The 20721-nt window shown below is 32.1% G+C and overlaps 1 protein-coding gene across 1 annotated transcript in view; it reads right to left on the reverse strand.

The window, feature by feature from the left end:
• LOC127736940 (fibrillin-2-like) overlaps nt 1-20721 on the reverse strand; it is a 120288-nt gene that overhangs the window by 58731 nt on the left and 40836 nt on the right. Inside the window, exons 24-39 of the mRNA XM_052247503.1 lie at nt 20182-20295; nt 18449-18562; nt 17444-17557; nt 17070-17183; nt 16559-16672; nt 15840-15953; nt 14732-14845; nt 10532-10645; nt 9717-9830; nt 6100-6213; nt 5478-5591; nt 5054-5167; nt 4457-4567; nt 2032-2145; nt 1627-1740; nt 264-377 (exon numbers count right to left, since the gene is read on the reverse strand). Coding sequence (XP_052103463.1) covers nt 264-377; nt 1627-1740; nt 2032-2145; nt 4457-4567; nt 5054-5167; nt 5478-5591; nt 6100-6213; nt 9717-9830; nt 10532-10645; nt 14732-14845; nt 15840-15953; nt 16559-16672; nt 17070-17183; nt 17444-17557; nt 18449-18562; nt 20182-20295 — 1821 coding nt within the window. The remainder of the gene's footprint in view (nt 1-263; nt 378-1626; nt 1741-2031; nt 2146-4456; nt 4568-5053; nt 5168-5477; nt 5592-6099; nt 6214-9716; nt 9831-10531; nt 10646-14731; nt 14846-15839; nt 15954-16558; nt 16673-17069; nt 17184-17443; nt 17558-18448; nt 18563-20181; nt 20296-20721) is intronic.

The following is a 20721-nucleotide window of genomic DNA, read 5'->3' on the forward strand; positions in this document are numbered from 1 at the left end:
TTAATAAATATTGTTTTCGGGGTGTGCAAAAGGGAATCTAAGTTGATCGACATATTGGTCGTTAATTTTCAAAGTAATCACGTAGTTAATATTAGAATAGTGTGAATACCTTAACTGATAGTCTGAAGACATATACATATAATTATATGATATATTTAACTGCCTTTGTTAAAATAGATATGAAAGTAAAAACTTTTTCACTTTAAAAAACTGCAAGTACTAGTATCTCATTTGTATTTGTAGTTTGTTGACACATTTATTACCTCCATCACAGTTTCTGCCACTAAAGCCGGGACGACAGCTACATTCATAACTATTGACCAAATCATGACAGCTGCCACCATTTCTACATGGTGAACTATTACATTCGTTGATGTCTGAAATAATGTACGTTGTCAAAACTTCTCTCAAACAAATGATAAAAATTTGATTTGTACTTTCAAAATAATGGCATACACTTTAGTTTTTAACATTTTGGCTATCGATATAACAAAAGCACAAATGAAAACTATATCGTAATCAGCGTTCATGGAGAATAGAGCCTAAACAAAACAAAAATTCAATATTTACCAAGGATCAATTTTACCATAGTCCTATCGTTTTTTCAAAAACCTACCAGAATAGTCCTCAGAAGTTAACAACTAAATGGTCACCGTACGGCCTCCAACAATGATCAAAACCCATACCACATAGAAAGCTATAAAAGGTCACGAAATGACAAATGTAAAACTTTTCAAACGAGAAAATAACGGCCTGATTTATGTACAAAACAATGAACGAAAAACAAATATGATATACAGCAACAAACGACAGCCACTGAATTACAGGCTCCTGACTTGGGACAGGCACATACAGAATGTGGCGGGGTTAAACATATTTGAAGGTGCCAACCCTCTCTCTAACCTGGGACAGTGGTGTAACGGCACAACACAAGAACAAACAAAACAATAAACGAAAAAACAAATATAAGAAACAGCAAAAAAACAACCACTCAATTAAAGGCTCCTGAATTTGGACAGGCACATATAGAATGTGGCGGGATAAACATCTTTACTGGCGCCAAGCCCTTCCCTAACCTGGGACAGTGGCACATTTAAACATTGGTAAATTAAATGCATTGAATATATCTGTAGTCACTGTGGAAAATGTCATTGCAAGAATTCGTCTGATAAAATAGTAAATCCAGAAAAGCAGTTTGGGCTCACAAAAATAAGTGTTATTTTCATTTTATAGCACTATGTAGATACCTCTGTTTAAAGACTGATAGACTCCAATGGCATCATTAGTTCAGAAGTCAGTGCTTACATTTACAACTTTTTTAAATTTCTGTTGATTTTTTGAAAAGCTAAAGTTCCTATAGCCTCAGGCATATTTGACTTCAGGGTTATTTGTCTATACGTTTTAGGTCTCTTTTGATCATATAGCTCCTCAAAATTCAGTATTTATACATCATTGAATTTCAAATGAATGTGTGTGCCAGCTTTTATGATGTAAAGAAAGGCGCGACAGGCGCACGTAATTTAGACTTATTTTAAATTTCTCATATTCTTGTCCGGTTTGGCTTTACATTTTTTCCTTTTTGGTTATTTCAGATCTATTGGAAATTGTGTTCATATATTTTCTCACCTATTTCACAGAAGGTTCCAGTATACCCGGGCAGACAGTGACAAGTATAACCATTGACCTGATCATGACAAGTGCCATTATTTTGACAAGGAGAACTACCACATTCATTTATATCTGTAAAAAATAGGACATCAATAACTGTACTTTCATAAAACAATCTTCAATGAGAAAACGCAAGTCACATTGTCCTACTTTATACGTAAGTTATCTAGCAAGCACAAAATATTTAACAACCGTAATGATTTTCTGTAAGATTTAGAAATCTGATCTTTATTGTATCCCTACTTTCTATTGAAGTATACTATTTCCATAGTGTATAACATGACATAGAAATGAATAAATATATAAACCAAGAATTCAATAAGTATTGGTAATTACATTAACTTCACGAAGAACGTTCCATACCTGTTTCACAATCATAGTTGGTGAATCCTGGCATGCAATCACATGTGTAAAAATCCACGTGATCTCTGCAGGTTCCACCATGTTGACACGGAGTACTTAAACACTCATTTATATCTGTAATATCACCAACATCAATTATCAATTACCAAAATGCGTTAAGATACAATAGTTTTAATATTCATATATATATAATATGATCTACGCTTTCTAACGTCCCCTGTAGTACGTTCACACCTTGAATTTTTTTCAGCCTTTATAGACCTTATTTGTAATCATATTTATACAATCTAATTCTAAATTCTGCTGTTAAAAATACTATAATTTATAATATATCATAAATACGTTGATCTGTCGTGTACCACTTCAGAATACGACGTTTCATCGGATTTTTTCTTGCAATTATCTAGTGCCAGCACAAATTGCTTACCTTCTTGAAAACTTGAGAAAAACACCTACTCTTTTACACACTTTCAATGTTTAATAAAATGTTGATTGTTAGTTTACTGTTTGTTTTCTTATTGATATATTTTTTTTAAAGAAAAATAAGAAAACAAAGTTCCAATGTCCCCCGCGTTGCACATATCATATCTAACCAAGGTACAAGGGCAATAACTAAAAAAAGCACTTGTTTTGTTCTATAAGACTTTTTATTAATATCTTAGAGAAATGAAGGCTTCAGAGCAAATGCAATGTGATTTCCATTATAATTAATATTTCCAAGGGGAATACTCGTTAAAAATATTTTTTGTCAGCTAATGTTCCTAGACACAGATAACAACGAGAAAACCTTGTATAAATGACCTAGATCAAAGAGTCTGAGCTATGTTTGCTGTTAATAAAACACAAGTTGAGTAAAATGTCATTTATTCAGAAATTAATTTAAAATGCAACTTACATCTTAACAATTATAATAGTACTGCATAAATGACAATGACTTTAATAAGCAAAGGTGGGGTTGAAAAAGTGCCACACCCTAAAATAATAAACATCATAAAAATGACAAAAATAAAAGTGAGTTGAAAAAATTAACTCACCAACATATATATATACAAAGTATATAAACAATACAATGAATATTGTCCTTAATTGATGTTTAAAGAAAAATAAATGTCCTATATAATAACGCTTAAAAGGGAGGGAAATGGGAGGGTTTTCAGATAAAATTCAAAAACGATCTTTTCTCTCTCCCAAAACAAAGGCGAATGACCGCATGTCCGAGCACATGTAGAAATTTGATATTAATTACCGATCTCAAGAACTGACCAATCAGATAATGTAATTAGATGATCATGCATTGAACATGCAGTCCTTGACCTCATGTTGATATACTTAAACAAAGAAATGCCTTCTTACACACATGGTATTAATAAAATCAATATTATCGGAAATTCCAGCCAAAAAGTCTTTTATTTACAATAAATGTTATGATCAGAACTTATTTTCGAAAGTGTTAAAAACACTGCTGATATAAATAAAGAAAACAGTAGTATACCGCTGTTCAATAATCATAAACCTATGATATAAGCTTCATAAAATTCTGGCAAGAATTGAACTTATGAGAGCGCTAATAATGCAATTTTCCGTATAATCAATATTTCCAAGGGGCTTAACTCTTTCAAAAATAATTGTTCGGCACTAATTTTCGAATTCGTCATTTTTCATAAAAATCTGGCAAGAATTGCACATATTAGACCGCTCATAAGGCAATTTTCCATATAATTGATATTTCCAGGAGGCATAATTCTTTTGAAAATAATTGATCGGCACTTATTTTCAAACTCATCAAAGACATTGATGATATAAACCTATGATTTAAATTTCAGAAAATTCTGGCAAGAATTGTACACACGAGAGCGCTAACAATGCAATTTTCCATATAATCAAGGGGCATAACTCTTTAAAAAATAATTGATCGGGACTGATTTTCGAACTTGTCCAAGACATTGCTGACATAAACCTATGATATAAGTTTCATAAAAATCTGGCAACAATTGTACATGTGAGAGCGCTAACAAGACCGGACGGACGGACGCCCGGTATTTCTGTGTCCCCCGCAACGCGTTGCGCGGGGGACAAAAAGGTTCCAACGCCATCAGTGAATGTTGACCTTACTTTTTAATTTGGCAATTTTTAGGTCCATTTTGGCCATATAGTTTTTCACTTGTTTAGGTACTAATACTCCCGATGCATTTAAATTTTGGCTTTGAACGTGATGACGGTAAATCCAGAATGAGCTTAAACCGCATAAAATGTATTAAGTATTATTTTAATATAAGGATCTTTTCCCGTTTTCACTTGAAAAACAAACGCGAAATAACGCAAATTACATTATATATTTCACTGTTTCATTCATACAGTTCAATTTGAAATTATAATAGTCAGTAAATAAGAACTAAACAACTGTACAATTTCTTTTGACTGTTACCTGTATCACAGTTATAGCCGCTGTAACCAAGGAAACAGGAACAAGTGTAACCATTTACATCGTCTGTACAGTTACCATGACGACATGGAGAACTTACGCATTCGTTAATGTCTGTCAGTAAAAAGATATAAAACTAGCTATTATTATTATAATGACGTCAATTAAACTTGAAAGAAAAAGACCACATGTCAGACTTATCAATCAAAGTGTAGACAACATGAATTTTCCAGTGTTTTATCCTTTTAACCATTAATTTTTTTTTAAGTAATCACTGATACCTTAATTCAGACTAAACAGGAATTTAAGATGTATTTCTGGTATTTGTTTTGATTATTTGAAATAAAAAAATAATACCATACTTACCCTTTCCTGATGTTCTTTTTTTTTTCAAGTTTGTCAACACCAAGCATAAAACAGATCGTGTGTATGTAATATATTGTCTGAATAATTAATCATGTCTAGCTAAAAAAATAAAAGAAGATTTCAAGCTGAAAGAATCGTATATCAAGTGAAGTGAGATCCGGCAATATGTATTTAGAGAGGTAACATAAACGAATATGTTGCATGCACCTTATACTGCATACATATATAACATACCAATCTGACAGTTATACCCGGTATATCCTTGTACACACATGCACGTATATTTATTTATCTGGTCAAGGCAACTCGCACCATTCAAACACGGCATGGATAAACATTCGTTGACATCTGTAAAAAGACCAATCGTTCATATTCAAAGGCACAGTCTTAAGTGATATATTTACTAAAATCAAAATTTAACATCTTTACCTTCATTGCGAAATTATGGTGTCTCTTGTCTTGATACTAGTAAAAAATATTTTATAATTTTTAGTGTTACTGTGTGATAAAGTTGATCTAACAAATCTTATAATATTTGACAAGTTTCATTCACTTTCATCCTAAATAATAATCAATTATATTTAAATATGATTATTTAAAGGAGGAAACACGCTTATTTGATAGTAGCTTCATTTATTTTCCAAGAAGATAAACTTACCAGTATCGCAGTTATATCCAGTATAACCTGATTTGCAGGAACAAGTATAGTTATTTATCAGATTAGTACAACTACCGCCATTTTGACATGGTGATCTATAGCATTCGTCAATATCTGCCGAAAATTAAAAAAAATAATTCCAAAATGAGCCAGCAAGTACATGTTTGTTTGATTATTCAAATTTACAGAGACGAAGGAAAAAGTCTGGATAATTTCATTTGAAGGGACTAAGGTTCTTACTATTGACTATTCACAAGAAAATAATGCTCACTAAATTAGAAATTTTGAGTTGTGACTTATTATCAGAAAGTTATGGAAAGTGCTATGAAAATTGGGTTAATTAGCTCAGAAGTTTTCAAGCCAAATAAAGTCTTTCAAAACAAATTTTCGTCCTCAAATAATACAGTATATAAAAATTTTGATACATTAATGTTAGTTTTCAGAACCCAAAACATAGCAAATGGTATAGATTTTCTAAAGTTGAACATGTTAAAAAATACATGAGATATTCGAAAATTGAACACGTTAAAAAATACACGAGATATTCTAAAGTTGAACTTGTTCGAAAATACATGAAAAGTAAGCAACACGAATATAAATCGTAAAATATATATTAATATACCTGTCCCACAATTTTTATCAGTATACCCAGGAATGCATGCACAGTTGTAGCTATTTACTTGGTCACTACATGTAGCACCATTTCTGCATGGATTTGGTATACAATCGTCAATATCTAAGGCAAGGACAAAATATTATCGTGCAAAACAAATATCAAACTATATCCTTTTTATGTAACAGACACTTTGTTGACTGTTTGTTTGAGAAATGAGTTATGCAATAACAATTCTCTTGAACACCCTGCAAATACACTGATAATATATCTATACAGGATACACATTCGAATCACAGATCTGCCGGATAATCCATTTAGTTCAGTATTTTTATTATTTTACTTTTTACATTTATGTTAGAAATACAATAATGACATCCCTTTCACATATGGATACTACACTTGTATCCTAATAAACCGCGATATAAAACTGTATCTTTCATATGTACACAAAATCTCTTTCAAACTCGCAGCATTTTTCTCAAATTCATTAAGGAAGTTTTGTAATCCGGTCTGCTTTGCTAGTGTGACACAGATAAAGATTCTTAAAAACTCAAAATGTTGATATGCTTTGAATCAAAGGACATTCCATTGTGTAGTAGTATTCATTTTTTTTCTTCACTTCAATAAACTATTATAAAATAAAAGGTGGTCAAACATTTTAATTGCAGTGAGAACTAAGTGTGTCGGTAAGACACGAATGCCTCCGCATACAGCTAATCGCGAAAGATGTATTTTTTTCAAACAGTCGGTCGACGAATGATAACGTCTGAGCGAGTACATTCTAATGAAATTTCTTCCAAGGGCCATAATATTGTCAAATATTATTTAACAAGAACGAAACAAAAACATGATCTGTAAGTCATGATTAAACATAACTGTTCCAAAATTCAAACCGATATCTGCCGACATAACGAAAATTTCTCACAAGATATTGTCAGAAGCTTCAGTTTTTACCGTCATTGTTGATTACGATGGCCAGTTTACATTTTATAGGATTGGCATTACTGGCATTAATTTAATTGTGAATTGCTCGTTGTGGATGAGTTTTGTAATCGTATAAAACAGAATATATCAAATTGAAATATGAAGAAATAGTAGGGAGCTACAGTTTTTACAATGCTTCAGCTGATCGGCTAGAAATCCACGCTCTACCACATTACGTTCCTGACGCCAGTTGGGTTCTTGATTTTTCATTCAAATCAAAGATCGTCTTCATGATTATTTTCATACTCATTTTCAAAACCTTATAACATTTCTTCATCTTCAGTTTTAGGCATGGTGTTATTTCTCAGAGAAAATAAATACTTCCCACAACCAAATTTATCGTAGTCCAGTTGAAAAATTGCCTGTTGCATTATTGCAAAATCTAGTCAAAGGGACAAAAATCGTACAAAAACGTCGAAACATTTTGCGGAATCCGCTAGACGGCGTTCATTTACTGAAACTTGACCTTAATAAAAGTTTCAAGATGTACTTCAAACTATATTTAATCAATAATCTACAGCTCACAAATTCGCTTAAAATATAATTATTATCAGAGCTTGCATAATAGCTAGAATCGAGCCTATCAAAAGGCACAAAAAGACGTTTTATTAGCCTGGTATCTCAAATGAAATTCAACTATTTAATGTGATTATGTTAGTCTTTAATCAGGAAATTCAATATACCAGTTTCAATGTATTTCTGTTCTTACTTGAAAGATCACTACCACGGTCGTCTTCTCAGTCAAGATTAAATCTAATCATAATAATTTTATAACTTCTAATTTTTACTGTCAATCCAGATTCGGTTAATGCAGCAGATTAAGGTGTTACAAATCATAGACTAAATGATTTACGTTCTTTGCCGATTTAGAATTTTTCAAATATATCTCATTGTCAACTTCGGCAGCTGAGCAATACGACGGAAATACTTTTGAAGCAACTGATTTCACTCACAGTTTCTTTTATTTGTTTCAAAAATATCACACGGAGCAAGCTTCAAGAGGAGCACAGTATTGCAATCAGTTCTATTTTTGTTGTGTTCGCTGTCGTATATGTTTATTTTTTGTCGACTGTATACCATATGAACAAAAGTGGAAGTGGGGTATAAGTCAACGAAACAGCAATCGAACGACACAAATAACAAATTAATTATCTGGAAAGCAACATAAATTCACCACAGATACAGTTAAGTCTCATATCTTTACTTGCAATTAAAAATTGAAAATGAGAGTTGATTGAGAATTTTACTCTATGACAAATAAAGACAACAGTAGTATACCGCTGTTCAATAGTCATAAATCGATTTAACTGAAACAAATCCGGGTCACAAACCAAAACCGAGGGAAACACATCAACTATAAGAGGAAAACAACGGAACAACATAAACACTGAACTGCTACAAAAACAAACGACAACATACATAGAAACGGACTATTCCTGACTTGGTACAGGACTTCTTAAAATGGTAGGTTGAACCTGTTTTTATGGCTAGCCACACCCCGCTTATATGGTAATGTTAAAAATACCGCTAAAATGACAACATTACGTGACTGGAATAAATTACAACAAAACGCAAGAACACTCAGGACAGAGACATACATACATAAATAATAGAATATAATAGTACATTACAACATGTAAACCACAGAATAACAACGGACACCTCCCATTTACACCACAATAGAATTATGAACTGTGCGTCACACGTATGTATCAAGGCCACAAAAAGTGACGTCACAGTTTAATTTCTAAAAATAGAATATAAAATTGGGATTTCGTTTGTAATGGTGTTATTTTATGTATTTTCTAACCATTACAAAAATATAAATATATAATTGTGTTAGTAATGGTGTAATTATTTGTATTTTCTAACCGGTTTTTCTTTAAGTTTTCGTATTGTTGGCATTCCTTTTTTCTGTAGCTACATTCTAGCAGCGCCTACATATGGAGTAAATATAAGCCAGAGCTTGCGTTCCATATCATGCTTTCATTGATAGAGGGTTGCTGCTTGGAAGGAAGCAAGCATACCAAGGGTTCCTAGTGGTAAAATCATCACTTTGAAAGTTATGCGGACGCCCTCATACATGGTTGACCGTTATGAAATATCTGTGTCACAAATGAACACCAATATGTTTAAACTGTCGTAGCCAAAATCCGTTCTTCTTCCTCGATTATGACATCACTATATTACACTTATCACCAAATTAGTACTTGCCATAAACAACACGAAGGGTGCAACATATGAAGAGGATTTGCTAACCTTTCTGAGCACCTGAGATCACCTCGGTGTTTAGTTGGGTTTGGGGTTTTTAGTCTTTAATTTTCTATGAAGTGTTTTGTATGTTGCTATTTGGTCTTTTTGTCGTTTTTCTTTTTCTGCCAAGGTATTGACGGTTTTACCTCGGCTTATGAATTTTCATTTCCCCTTTTGGGTCCTGCACTTCTTTTTTACAGAGTTAAAAAAAGGCAGGTGTCTTCAGATCAGGCGGAGCAGCTAGCTTAAGAGAATTTCACTGAAGTATGTTTGATTTTCTGTTGAGTATTTATCATTTCGAGACAGCTAAAGAAACAACTGAAGGAAACTTAACGAAAACCCTTAGGTACAGACTATTATTGTATAGATTACATCAAGGGTTTTACCTGTAGAGCAATTTTTATCAGTGTATCCTGCAAGACAAACACATTCGTAATCGTTCACCTTATCTATGCATCGTCCACCATATTGGCAAGGGATACTAGAACATTCATCGATATCTGAAGAAATGTATTACTCTAAAATAAATAAACCTAACAAGAAAATAGAATTTTAATATTTTCACAAAAATACTGCCAATATGCAGGAGAAGAGTATGATGAATATGTATGTTTAAATTCAAAATGCATTTCTATTAATGAGCAAGAAAAAAAAAAAACAAACAAAGGCTTCCAATCACATAGAGTTGATTGATTATTTACCAGATACAACTAAATATTTTGATTTATTACTCAGCTGGCTTACTGTCATACAATTAAAATTAAAAAAAAACAGTGACTTAGGCACCATTCCTTTAAATTTATAACGTTTTGAAAAGACATAGATATCTTTAGCCGCATTTATCATTTCTAAAATGTAAGGTTTTCAGTGCTCTTCAACTTCGTATTTGATTTGGCATGCAAACTGTTCGATTTGAGTCGTCTGTAGTCGAAACGCGCTTCAGGCGTAACAAATTATAAGTGTGGTATCGTTGATGAGTGTGTCTTACCTTTTTTTTTAATCAGAGAAGAGATACAGAGAATAAGTCAGAATAGGAAATTGCCTTGGATGGTTTTGTCATTAGATCAATCGGAACGAAATAGATATTCTTTTTTAATTGCGACGATTGCTTTAGACTGGAGAAGTGTAAAGATACGAAAACAAAAATATTTTTAAAGGACATTGCACATCAGGTTATATTATGTTTATTAATACATCTTACTTGTATGACAATGTCTTCCTGTATATCCAGGTGCACATGTGCACTTATAATCGTTAACCAGGTCAGAACATGTTGCACCATGCTCACAAGGCCGGCGTAAACATTCATTAATATCTAATTGGTAAAATTCAAACATATAATCTAACAATTTAGGATATGAACGTTCTGAACAATTTAAATATATACACAAAATATCTCGTTTAGATATAAGATAATTAAATGCTGTAAATGCTCTTTTATAGTGGTATTTGTGAATCAAATAAACATGCACGTTCTATTGTTACTTCAATAACCGCTGTCATTACCTAGAAGTGTCGGGACGACACCAACGCCCTAGCCTACAGCAAAATTCAAAGAGTCATAATTACAGAACTTACCGTTATGAATAACAAATCAGCACAATGTCAATAGTCCCAATTACTTGCTATTGTTAGCAATTACAATTAATATTGCTGCTTATTGCTGTATTAAACCAAGAGTTTCAATGAAGATAGTTGAAGCCATCACGTCCAAAATTATATGGACACCATCACCAGTCGATTGACTGTTATGGAATATCTATTTCAGAGATGACAATGGATATGTTATAATTGTCGTAACCATAATATCATCCTCTTTCCCTCGAATGTGACATACCTGAATGAGACTTATCACCGAATTTGAACTTACATGATCAACACGACGTTGCCAGTTTCGGTGTTAACCCTTCGGGAGCACCAAATATCCCCCAGGGTTTTGGTGGGGTTCGTGTTGCTCAGTCTTTAGTTTTCTATTTTGCGTTTTGTAGACTGTGTTTGTCTTTTCGTTGTTTTTCGTTTTTTTGCCATGGTGTTGTCAGTTTGTCTTCAACTAAAGAGTTTGAAGACCCCTTTGGTATCTGCCGCCTCTCTATAATCTAATTCAAATTTAAAATTGTTCGTATGTTTACCATACATAATTTATTACAAAATGTCAGGAATATGAAATGAATTGGTAGGACGGATTGTGTAAGACCATTCATCAAAAAACATCTGAGTAATTTTCAAAAAGCTCGCTCAAGGTAGCACAATACAAAGATTTTTTCACCCCCAATCAGACAACTTTAAACTGATGTAAATTCTTTCATCCAGCTTTAAATATTATAAATGAGGTACCAAAAGAAAGAAGAAAGATTTATCTTTCAAATGGTGATTATTGCATTATGACATGATTATTACATAATTAATTATTATGTAATTAGTTGCTACATTGTGATGTCCACACTTGAATGAAATTAGCTTCTTTGTTATTCATACCATCCCAAAATATTTTATAGATTCCTGTGAAACACAGTTTGACCTCCAAAAGGGTGTCTCAAATTTTTCCTATTGTATTTCATTCTCTCATAAACCCTCAATGAAGTTTGCAACCTCAATTCATAAGAGATCACTAAATTAAATTGGGTATAAAATTTGTTCTATTGATGTTTTTGGAAATCTGAGACACCCTTTTGAAGATAACTGGTCAAGGAACAACATGTGTGAAATCAGGCATATAGGGGCACCCATCTAGCAGCTAATTTCATTTAAAACTACATTTTCCTGACAAAAATGAATGTGTCACAATTGAATAAATAAGGATTTTCCTACTTGTACCCCATTAACTTCAATATAATTCACACATGTATCATGGGGATACTTCAGGATTGGCTTTTAATCATAAATCAATTAGGTTTTGACCAGTAAGAAAGCATTCCAATTCAGCAATTCTAAATATATAAAGAAAATGCATCAAAAATCAGATCTGGCGGGAAATGTTATATCATTATTGACCTTGCTGTAAGTCAGTAGCTACTGATATGGTCAAAACTCCGCCCACCATGATAAACCTTTACTATTAATGAGCTCAGAAGTTTAATTACACATTGCATTTACTTTTTTCAATATGGATTTTATTCTTTTAGTACATAAAATGATATATTTTGTTTTTTGCATTATTACAAAAAGTAAGTTATGCATGTGTACACAAAATGATCAGTTGGTCAATCTAGAGGATCCTTATGGGGGATTTCTAGAATTATAATTGTATACAATGACAATATGGTGTTTTACACAAAGTAGATTTTTTCATTTTTTGCAGTTTGAAAATGAAATATTTAATTTGTATTTTCTTTTAAAAAAAATTCATATTTAAACATTCTCCTCAAGAAATTCTAGTAAAAACATCGGCAACATTTGTTGTTGTACGATTATATCTATTTAATATTTGTACATTTATATTTTGATTCCCTCTTTAGCTCCAAATAGTTGTTTTGTTTTTTCTCCTGGCAGCTCCAAAACAGAAATGTATTTTATTTGGAATTCATTATTCATTTTTCCATAAATCCCTAATCCACCTCTTTTTCATAACTGTTATTTTTGTTGCTGGTCAGTGGCCATAAAGCTGTCAAATGATTCTATTGATTAAGCACATAGTACTGCCCACATGTCCTTATCTTGTATCAGTCAGATAGGTGCATTTGTTTATAAAACTAATTATCATCAAAACTCATTAACAGTGCAAGATATGTAAATAATGTTTTCTTCTGTGGTTTTTGAATATTAAGAAGTAACAAAAACAGCTGAAAATGAAATTTTGATAAAATTTAGTTGCTTTTGTATTGTGCTACCTTATATGTGTTTTTCATATCTTATAGATATAGGAAGATGTGGTATGAGTGCCAATGAGAAAACTCTCCATCCAAGTCACAATTTGTAAAAGAAAAAAACCATTATAAGCCAAAGTACGGCCTTCAGTACGGAGCCTTGGCTCACACCGAACAGCAAGCTTAAAAGGGCCCCAAAAATGACTAGTGTAAACCCTTCAAACAGGAAAACCAAAGGTCAAATCTATATAAAAAAAACGAGAAACGAGAAACGAGAAACACTTATGAACCACATCAACAAACGACAACCACTGAACATCAGGTTTCTGACTTAGGACAGGTGCAAACAAATGCAGTGGGTTTTAACGTTTTAATAGGCGCCAACCTTCACCATAACCTGAAACAATAGTGTAACATCACAACATAGAAAGACACACTATAAAATATCAATTGAAATGGTTTAACTCAATCAAAACACATATTAACAAAAACAAATGAACATACACTGAACGAATAAATTTGATCTATGACACAATGTAAATACAAAATTTATAAAACCAGGTGGTTAGATGTAAAACAATATCAGAAAGACAACCAAAACCTTGGACAAAATGCCGTCAAATAAAATAACGTACACAGGTAAATGAAAATAACTTTGTTGTAAGGTATATATGGAGTACGGAAATATTTATTACAAAATAAATAATTTTGTTGTTCATAGTACGAGAACAGAAATGAAAATTTATCGTCATACCAAACACTTATCAAAGGTGGTATATATTGAAAAATAGTGAGACGAGATATAACACTATTAGTAAACATTAAATAACAAAAATGCATTACAAATTGTATCAACAGGTCAAATTAACAAAAAAGTACTCGCAGTTACTGAAGCTAGTTAAAAGCCAAAAACAATTAATAATAAAACATCATGCATCAGAGACTAAAATCAACTACAACACATCCCAGGGATTTAATGTTTTAACGCCATGGACAGTCAAAGAAGACATGACTTTTGCAATTCCTAAATAAAAGTATCGACAGGCAGTAGGATAGTTAGGAGTTAACCTTTTAATAAATATGTATAATGTTATATATAGATAGAGTAAACTCTATATAGAAAATGAACATGGATGTGTTTTCTACAGGTACAGCCAAATTTACTAATCTAATCTTTGTATCTATGAGGTAATTTGGTTAAAGTTTTAAGTAATTTTTGGTAACGATATCCCCGACTTGATAATTTACCAGTGATGCATTGATTACGTTTATTAAAATCTATGACATCACTACACACCCGGGCATAACTAACGATTTGGGATATATAAACACCGTATGATGGAGCCAAAGGAACATCGCCGTCTAAAAGTGGAAAATTAACAATAGGGAATGAAAAATCGTCTCTTTTGTCGTAAATTTTTGTATGGAGTTTCCCTTTAGAAACTGAAATTTCTAAATCTAGAAAAGGACAACTACTGTTGTTTATGTTTATTTAAACTAAGTTCATTTGGGTAAATTTCGGTTGTATATTTAGAGAACTCTGGATTATTTAACGAAAAAATATCATCAAGATAACGGTAGGTATTGTTGAATGTTACCTGTTTCACATTTCTTTCCAGTGTATCCAGGATTACATGAGCAGGAAAAGTCATTTAACAGATCAGAACATGTACCTCCATTCTGACAGGGAGAACTAGAACATTCGTCTACATCTACAGAGAGAAACAGTTAGAAGCAAATGATAAAGGCTATATATTGGCTAAAATGTATAACTAATTTTACGTGATCTTAATATTTTCCTAACAATACTAAGGTAAAAGGTATAAGTATGTGTGCACCTTTATAATTATAACTTTATAATTGAGATTGTGTTAATTGCTTTAATAAAGCTTTTATAAAACTATATTGTTGTTTCTTGGCTGCACATGATGTTTCGTCATAGGAAACACGGGTGGAAAGCTGCTTCAATTCATCATTTGTCTTCATTTCAATTAAAAGGTGTATTTCCTGACGTAAATGGACGTCCTAACATCACAATTCTTGTGTAATTCATTTATATTTTTATTGATTTTATACATTGTTCACAGTATATGCAAATTTAACTGTAAAAAGTTAATTACATTTTAAAACAGGTAACAAGATGCTTACATATTTCCGCGTTATTAGATCTCTAGCTACCATAATAGTAATATGTTCTTTATATTTACCAATTGTGCCATAACCCTGATTGTGACATTTTTATTGAGGATGAATTTGAGAATCGGTAAACTACTGTTGCCAAAAATTTACGCAATGATGGAACATGATTTCATTTCTTTGGACATTTTTATATAATAAATTGGTAGATTTTGCCATTTAATAAGGGACTTTCCGTTTTGAATTTTCGGTATTTTTGTTATTTTACTTTTTGATGCTCAAAAAAATATTCGTAAATATTAGTGTATCGATGGTTTATGACTACAGTAATATAAAAGTGTTAGAGAAAAGACATTCACGAATTCATTTTTATTCAACAGGTATAACACATCAGGTGACACTAGTGGAGAATTTGAGTTTTGTTTGTCAGTTCTTTAAAAAAAAAATTTGGTCGACCTTTCTTCGACAAATTGTTCTAAGATGTCCCCTAAGTATCGTATCACTTTAATCTAATGAAATATTTGAATTGATAATTAAACGTTTATCACAGTTATCTATTCTGAACCGTACCATTATCACATCTAGCACCAGAATACCCTTTTGGACATATACATCTGAATCCATTGACTTGATCTTGACATATACCATTGTTCTGGCATGGATTTGGGGCACATTCATTAATATCTGCAACCAATAAAAATCTTGTATATGAAAAGAATAGATATTAGGTAACATTCATAAATCAAGCTACCATAGGAAATTTTTAAAGTATAACTTTAAGAGTTTCAATGTACCACTGAACATATTAAAAGAGTTTCTTATAAAAAAAGGATAACACTTTTTCATACTAGAAGTAATGTCAGTTATATTTGCTATTTTATTGAAGAGTAAAGAAATGTAAATTAAAATAAAACAGATAAAGAATACAATTAATGAATATGAATTATAAAGGAGTTCCTCAATTATTCAACAATACCTCCGTAATCTCATTTTCCTTAGAGCAATCCTTCGATATAATCCCACACAGATTTTCTCAAAAAGAACTCCTTCACTTGAGGATAGATTTTTAACACCAAGTACCAGAATTACGGGAAAATAATATATGACCAATAAAGTTGGCAATGCAATGCTTACCATAATAGCATACCCCACATACCTAAGTGTGTATCTGGACGATAAACAAAAGCATTCAGAATTAAATCTGTCTAGGAATGTCAAATATATTTTTGATATACAACGTTCACAAAACTGTTTTTGTATTTGATATACATCATGTTTATAGTACTTACTTATGACACAATCCTTTCCTGTGTATCCAGGCATACAGCTACACACATAACCATTCACTTGGTCATGGCATGAACCATTATTTGAACATGGCTGACTAACACATTCATCTATATCTAAATGTTAACATTATTTTATTACAAAATCGCCATTAATATTGATAGTCACAAAACCTGTCGTAATACAGTAAAAAAAATGAAATGTGATATCATCCCATTAACTATAATGTACTGCACTTCATTTTAAATGAATTCATGGTGATATTTTTCTTAACTCTGCCTAAAGCTGTATGCTAATAAGCGTCGATAGGTATATATATTTCTTACTCCCGTCACACAAAAAAACGATCAGACGAAAAGAAGAAAATGAAATTCAGTGTAGCATTCCAACAGTTACTTTTTATTATTGTAGAATAAATATATCGTACCAAGGTATGTATCCTGTCTAAAGTCGAATAATTCAATTAAAAAACATGTGATAATTTGTAGAATCCCTATTAAATATATATATTACCTATTTGGCATGTGATACCATTGAATCCAGGCTGACATTGACATGTGTACTTATTGATTAGGTCTGTACATGTACCATTATTTCTACAAGGTGTACTGTAACATTCGTCGATGTCTAAAACGATGTGAATAGGCACATTTATGAGATTAAAATCAAGTCCCATAAGATGCGAAATGTGAAATACATGATATCAATACTGTAAATACTTTTGAAAGAAGAAAAAGTAGAATATGCCATAGCCTGTCATATCTAATAATTATGTTACATGTAAATTAAAAACTAAGGAAAGCTAACCGTTTTGTAACTATAAAAAAGCTGTTGTAGTAAATAATGACAAAAAGAGCTACCTAGAAACAATTGTGACTTTCAAATACCTGTTTCACAGTTGGTACCAGTATATCCAGGCTTGCATGTACACGAATAACTATTTACATGATCTCTACAACTACCGTCATGTTTGCAGGGAGAACTGCTACATTCGTTTATATCTGAAAATGCATTTCACTTTGAGCAAACAGATGTAGTAATTTAATGTCTTTGATAGCTCGCATAAGGTAAATCCGTAAAAAAACATATTTAGGTTTTCATTTATACCACTGTTGAGTTAAACGAAGAGGAATGATTTTTTTTTAGTTTGGCATTTGGTAAATTGCTTAATATGAAGAAAATGTCAAAGAATTTGAAGAAGGTCGTCCATTTATATTATGCAATATTTTGAAAATGAAAGAAGTTTTAAGAATGTATCTTGGTTCATAAAAGTATATTTTAAAACTAGTAAAACGAATGAACGTGGCTTCAACCTTTAAGGAATAGTAGTACTAAATTGAAGAGTTACCGCCGTCAATTGGCAATTTGACGGTTCAAATGAAGTTTTATTGGAATTAACTTTACTTCAGCGAAGCTTCACGAATGACTTTGGCCTATAAACGTTAAGGCTAAACATGACGTCATACAAATGAACATTTTCAAATTGAAGATTATAACGTTACTTCTACGATTCAAATGTGGACTATATCACATCAAAACGCCATTTTTGAGGTATTTGTTGTTTTATGTTCGACTATATTGCAGTACTTGAGCAATTTTTGATACAAGCAATTGGATTTGGCGGCTCACGCCTTATTTACGACATGTCAATTCGCCGTTTCAGAATCTTGGACCATGGGTAATTTCCTTGTTCGTACCACAAATTGAAACAATATCCATTATTGGTTGAATTTCAATTGTTTGGGACGTTGTAAGTCAATCACAGCGTTTTTGTCTATGCTTTTGAAAATATTACCCAGAATGTGTTACATTCTGAAACGGCAAATTATAGATTTGACGGTAAGTTTTAACCAATGAAAAAACTATTATTTACAAAAATTGCTTTAGAATACCTATTTGACAGTTATCCCCGGAATATCCAGCAGGACACTGACATGTATAGTAGTTAATGTTGTCTGTGCAGTTGCCACCATGCTGACAAGGAGTGCTTGCACATTCATAAATATCTGCAATTGATTAAATATGGCAAGTACTTAAAAATTATCATTTTATAAAATTTTCAATATGCCACTTTCAAAAACTATTTTATTTTAATCACACATCGTTTAAATAGGTTTAGTATGAGCAAAAATCACACGAATAATTGAGTAAACGGAATATCACTATTTCTCATATTATCTCTTCATTCGGTAGACAGTTTGACTTAATCCAGGGGTCCAAAATTAAACAAATACAGAATGATCTAATTTTACTGTTCTTTTAAACTGCTGTCTTCAAACAATACTAGAATGTTATATCTTTGTTCTTTTACATTTTGTAGTTTAGATATTAAATAACCAGCACGATTTCTGACCAATACGATAACTAAACAGGTAATGTATTTTTTTTTTTATTAAAGAAAACATGCCATAAAAATAGGTGGCATAATAGAGGACGATGACTTATTTTGCCAAAATGTATACACTGGATAGCACATCCTAATTTTTACGGAGATTTTGTTTACCGAGCCCGGAAATTTAGATACGATCCGGGTAAAGTTATCGATCCTTTAAATAATCTTATTCCAAAAGGTTACCAATCCAACATTAAAATTAGATCTTTGAATATTGTTTTTATTGGTATTATTATTGATTTTGTTATCAGTAAATTAAAATCAAACTAAATATTATTTTTATATATATGCGCATTCATGGCTATATATCTATCGATATCTGTATCTTGGCAATGCACAAGGTCATGTTTTTCTCTGACTGTTAATGACGTCTTTACACTAAATCCATTGGATGTTGGATGTGTACTGATTGTTTTTTAGTCTTAAATGCATGATTTTTTTTATTAGTTGTTATTGGCTTTGAACTAGCTGTCAGTTACTGCGAGTACCCTCAGATCAATACTTAGTGTCTTTTTGTTGTGGGGATGTATAAGTATTCTGCCACGTCCACTCTGTGTTTTTGTTAGATGTATTTCTGCTTTGTATCGATTTGATGAGTCAAGCCCTTTTCAACTGATTTTTATTGTTTGTTCTTATGTTGTATTGTTACACCACTGTCCCAGGTTAGGGAAAAGTTTTGCGCGCCTTCAAACTAGTTTAACCCCGCCAAATTCTGTATGTGCCTGTCCCAAGTCAGGAGCTGTAATTCAGTGGTTGTCGTTTGTTGTTGCATATCATATTTGTTTTTCGTTCATTATTTTGTACATAAACCAGGCCGTTAGTTTTTCGTTTGAATTGTATTACATTTGTGATTTCCGGGCCTTTTATAGCTGGGTATATGTTGAGTTTCCAAGTGAATTATCAATACCTAATTCCTTTATCAAGCAGTTTATGTAATGTAATTTACATACGAAAACGATGTTGTGTGTGGCTTTATATGCGGGAACATGTTCTGTTTCTTTGTATTTATTAGCTGATAATGCGGTATTGGTTTTACTCATTGTTGAAGGCCGCACGGTGACCTAAAGTTGTAAATTTCTGTTTCATTTGGTCTCTTGTGGAGAGTTGTCTCATTGGCAATCATACCACATCTTCTTATTTTTATATTTACCTTACAATTGGTCATGAAGACACCACAGATAAAGTATACGCAAAAACAATGTAACAGACACTATCCTTTAGTAATATGCGTACCAGTTATACAGTGGACGTCTGTATATCCTGCGACACATGAACAAGAATATCCGTTTACTTCATCATTGCATGTTGCACCATTTCGACATGGAGAACTGCTACATTCGTTTATATCTAAAATAAAAAACTCTTCAAACATACAAGGCTTATGATTTAACACGCCAAACGCGCATGTCATCTACATCAACCTCATCGTTGGCACACAAATCAAATACTAGTAGTCGAAAGAGCAACTACACGTTAGAGAGCATTGTAAACTTATTTCTTACTATTGAACAAATCTGGCTATGACAAGAGTTAGAAAAATTAGTGTTTCAATTTCAACATTTAATGAACAGTACTACAGAAAATGACCACAATAAAGATATTTGTCAGCATATGAGTGATGACTACTTGGTTAGTGATTCCCTTAGGGACGACACGTTCGAAAGCAGTGGTATCGACTGTCACTTGAAAATGAGAATATGTTGTAAAGAGGTAGCACTTTAACTTTGGAATAGGTCAGCTACGGATCCATGAAAGATTTTTGCAAGCGTTTTT

This window comes from Mytilus californianus, unplaced genomic scaffold, assembly GCF_021869535.1.
Source record: "Mytilus californianus isolate M0D057914Y unplaced genomic scaffold, xbMytCali1.0.p SCAF_4, whole genome shotgun sequence".
In the NCBI taxonomy this organism is placed as follows: domain Eukaryota; kingdom Metazoa; phylum Mollusca; class Bivalvia; order Mytilida; family Mytilidae; genus Mytilus; species Mytilus californianus.